The sequence below is a fragment of the Bradysia coprophila genome, unplaced genomic scaffold (genome assembly GCF_014529535.1).
Source record: "Bradysia coprophila strain Holo2 unplaced genomic scaffold, BU_Bcop_v1 contig_324, whole genome shotgun sequence".
Lineage (NCBI taxonomy): Eukaryota > Metazoa > Arthropoda > Insecta > Diptera > Sciaridae > Bradysia > Bradysia coprophila.
The window spans coordinates 4,566,871-4,571,015 of record NW_023503584.1 but is presented as its reverse complement, the minus strand read 5'-3'; the positions used below and the strand labels follow the sequence as shown (position 1 = coordinate 4,571,015).

The 4,145-nt window shown below is 36.2% G+C and overlaps 1 protein-coding gene across 1 annotated transcript; it reads right to left on the bottom strand.

Annotated features, from left to right (window-relative positions):
- Window positions 1–1,147: 1,147 nt before the first annotated feature.
- Window positions 1,148–2,101, bottom strand: LOC119079614. The gene is made up of 2 exons (XM_037187611.1): window positions 1,966–2,101; window positions 1,148–1,902 (listed from the first exon to the last, which is right to left on the bottom strand). Exons 1-2 carry the CDS (start codon window positions 2,023–2,025, stop codon window positions 1,174–1,176), a joined length of 789 nt encoding a protein of 262 aa, XP_037043506.1. The 5' UTR covers window positions 2,026–2,101; the 3' UTR covers window positions 1,148–1,173.
- Between the last annotated feature and the right edge of the window lie 2,044 nt (window positions 2,102–4,145).

Below are 4,145 nucleotides of genomic sequence, written 5' to 3'. Positions count from 1 at the left end.
AGATCTGTTCTCGGAGTATAACCAAGGTTACTTGTTTCTTGCATTAATGTAAAGAAATAGATTATCAGTCTAGCCATTTGAAAGTTTGAACACTTGCAACTCGTAGCGTCGGGAATGTAAATTGGTTAAATCTGATAATCTGATTAAATGGTCGAATAATGTTGTTTTCTCTACGTTGTAAATCATGTATGCAGATTGTTCTCCAGTGCTTGACACATTCACTTTCTATTATAAGTCAAGGTTTCTTCTGAAAATGGCCTCGCTGAAATAGTATCGACTTTCCCCAATGGTGTTCTATATATATGCTTAAATAGGCCTCGGTCTCTTAGATCTTAAAGCAGACGTCAAGGGTCTTCAGAATATGTAAGGTCGCCAGTGACACGCTGTCAAAAGTCGAAAAAAGAAGTCCTCTTTTTGACGAAATAAGTAGCCATACGAATTTGACTTTGGGTCTATAGGAACTAAGACCTATCTAGGCATTGACAGATGTAAAACACCCCTAAGGAAAATCGTTCCGATTTCATAAGAAAAGAATTGGCTACCTGCAAAATCTTGAAATCACTTTAAACCATTTTTGAATGAAATTTGATGTAAAACTAAACAACATTTACCATTACACATTATCAAAATAACCCTTCGGTTTTTTTAAAATTAAATAAGAAAATTATTTTAATTATTTTAAGAGGAAAGTCTGACGTCAGACTAGTGCGATCGTTTATATGTAATACATACACTCATACTATGATAAAACATCTGTAACGTCACTAGTTGTTTGATTATTTACGTATCAACATAAAAAAACGAAAATATTACAAATACATATTCTAATGTAAACAACTACTAGTAAATGAAAACTATTACGTCGACCAAAGCACCTAGCAGGGTAATAGAGATTTTTACACGTCAAATAGAGTAGTATTGTGATACCATTAATACCATTAGCAGCCTTAATGGTAATTTTGCAATGACATTAAGAAAAAAAAGGTATGGAAATATTCGCATACTTCGATTAAAGTACTATTTTATTGTTTTCTATTAGCGTTGACAATTACAAAAAATTTGAACTGCTGTTTTAAAATACTAATTGACGTAATTGAGCGAACAAAATTTGTTTTCATGGGTTTTAGGACCTGAATTATCCGAATAAAATACCAAAATGTGTCAGCGTCGATATTAAGCTAAGGATAGTTTACTCGATGGAAATCCACAAATCCAATGGCGTTTTTCTGGCCTACATTCCCAAACATAACACCCAGTTTTTTGGTCGTATACTTTGAGATTTTCCATGGGGCTCACACAACTTTCTACGGGATATGTCGATTTACAGCAGTACGGCTGCTTTGGTACACACTGCCAATATTTGCAGCCAGTGCCAGGATCCGTCAATAAACCAGGCTCCGAATCAGCTGTGCATTTAATTGCATCCGGCGAAGTTTGTCGGCAACATGTTGGCTCATTCGGAACACAAGCCCAATTCAAACATTTATCGAAAGGCTGGTACACGTGACCAACTTTAGTACCATTAGGACAAACAGCTGCCGGTGGTGGAACTTCACATCCTGGTACACATGTCCAATACAAACATCCAGTTTTCTGATCGTACACTTGGAAATTGTAAAAGCCTGGTTTACATCCACGTGTTGGATATGTTCGTGGACAACAATTTGGCTGTTTTGGTGTGCAGGTCCATACATTGCAGCCAGTTTTTAGATCCAGTGTGAAGCTAGGCTCTGACTCCGCTTTGCACGTAACATTTTCCTTTGATGTTTGCGGACAACATAACGGCTGATTCGGTATGCATGTCCAAATCAAGCAGCCATTGGCATTGATAATTTGACCAGGCTTTTCGTTTTCATCTAAACATCCGATTTCCTCACAAGTCAATGGGCATGCCTTTAAGTCCTGCTCGTCCAAATATATAACTTTAAATAGAATTGACTGATTACGATAAATATTCAATGTTACCTGAAGTCGAGCCTGAAGTGCCAAGGTAACTAAGTAGCCCGCTATTAAAAAGATCTTCATGATAGTGTCTTTTACACGTCTTATTCGATGCTTCGAATGTAGTACTTCTATTTGAGAGCAGCTTATTTATATGAATCGTTTACTACATTAGTCATCGGTGATCACCAAGATAAAGATAAACATTATCGAACCAACTGTTAATACGAACTTAAATAGAGTTGGAAGGCTCGTGTAGCCAATTTTTATTTGCATTCGAATTAATGTCGACTGACAAGTGTTTTTTGATCTGAAAATAGGACTACATTTTTATAGAATCAACATTGGATGAAATTTTGAATCGCATTATCTGTCAGGGGAATTACTGCTGAATATATCACTTATATTTTACTGGGAAACAACAGTAGCACAATTAAATTGAATTTATTTAAATTTGCGTTGCGTTTCTATGTGTTCAGGGATCCTTAACTTCAACATAATAGTATATTACGCATTTATGGGAGAAATGATGGAAAGTCGATAGGGACACATTCACCCAAGTAAATCATTTTATCTACCTAGGTGAAATAATAGCAGTGAAAAAGTAGCGTATTCACCTCCGTCCAAATGTTTATTTAGACACTTGGGGTAAATAATCTACTATTACTTTACTAGGGACGGAATGTGCGAAAAGTCTTTCTCTCGCTTGTAAAGTAAAACGCGTACTATACGTGTAATAATTTGATACCTCGTATCATGATGCGTAAAAGTACCTCGGGCTAAAGCCTATGGGTTATTTTACTCATCTGGATACGAGATGGTATAGTAATGTACTATTCCATCATAATCCCACAGATGTACGCTATTTCACTCAACAAAGCAAAACAAATGCTCACAGCATCGACTTATTATGTCGTATTTATCTCGGTAGGGGAAGACTACATTGAATTAATATTATTCTCGAGTAGACTGATAGTGAAAAGACCGTCGTCTCGTAATTCCTACGTCGTTTAGGAAAAACGTTTTTCCTAATGTTGAAACGATTTTTTAGTGAATTCGATTCCAGAACTCGCCTCCGGCTCGTGCTAGAAACCTCCCATTCGCTAAAAAAAACCTTTCAGCATGCTTCAGGAAAATAACTATTTTTTCAGACATAACAGAGTAAATGGATCAACGAGCTATGGTCACATTTTGCCTACTCAAATGATATATTGTGGAAGTGGTGAGATGAACTTTGTTTTCATAGCACTCTAGCCCCAAACAATAACACTCGTTTTTACAACGAATTCCTATTGAAACTGAGAGTTCCTGAAAAAAGTCCTATTGTATGTTTAGGAAGCCACCGTTTCTTTAAAATATGGTCGATATTCCATGTCGTCGAATTTTCAGCGCAATCTTATGCCAAAAGTTACGTTGAGATCAACTGTCTTTATGCATCTATTCTAATGAAGCTACTATCAAAGATATGTTGATAATTAATGGAATCTTAAATCTTCTGCCGTGTTAAGCCGAAACACGATTACATTTGAAAATTGGAATATAGAGTGTTATACAGTTCGAATTTCGAACATCTTTCAAAAATGGATGCAGCGTATACGCAGCGGTCAAAAACAAAACAACAACGGACAAAGCGAAATTGTTTCTTCTTGTAATAGACACCTGAGTATCGCTGGTACTCATTTTTGAAAGCTGTTCGAAATTCGAACTGGAACACTTCATTGGAATACAATAGATGGTTAAAGCTCTTTGATATTAGTATAAATATTAAATGATTTTTGGGATTGTTAATGGAGTTGATATCGAATTTTCTAGGTAGAGAATTTATGATTTATGTTTAATACTGTTTCATTATTGGGCTGAAAGGCCTATTTATTGATTATTAAATAAATCAGAAGTGAAAACACAAATGCGTTACGGTCATTTGCTTTAACGCGAGAGTCTTACAGTTTGTCAGATGTAGAGACGCTCTACACTCACTGGCCAAAACATGTCAAGTTTGCCTAACTTGCAGCAGATGAGATTGCGTGAAAAGCATCGAGCACTCCTCTACTCGTTCGTAAATCAATGGAAGGCAAAAGCTTTCAAGAATGGCTGCAACGAAACACAAAAAGCAAGGCAAGCAATAAATTGCATTTTAATATGTCCAAGATTCTCCAAATACTTCCTCTCTCTCTCTTAGTAGGAGGAACCTCGGGAGGAACATA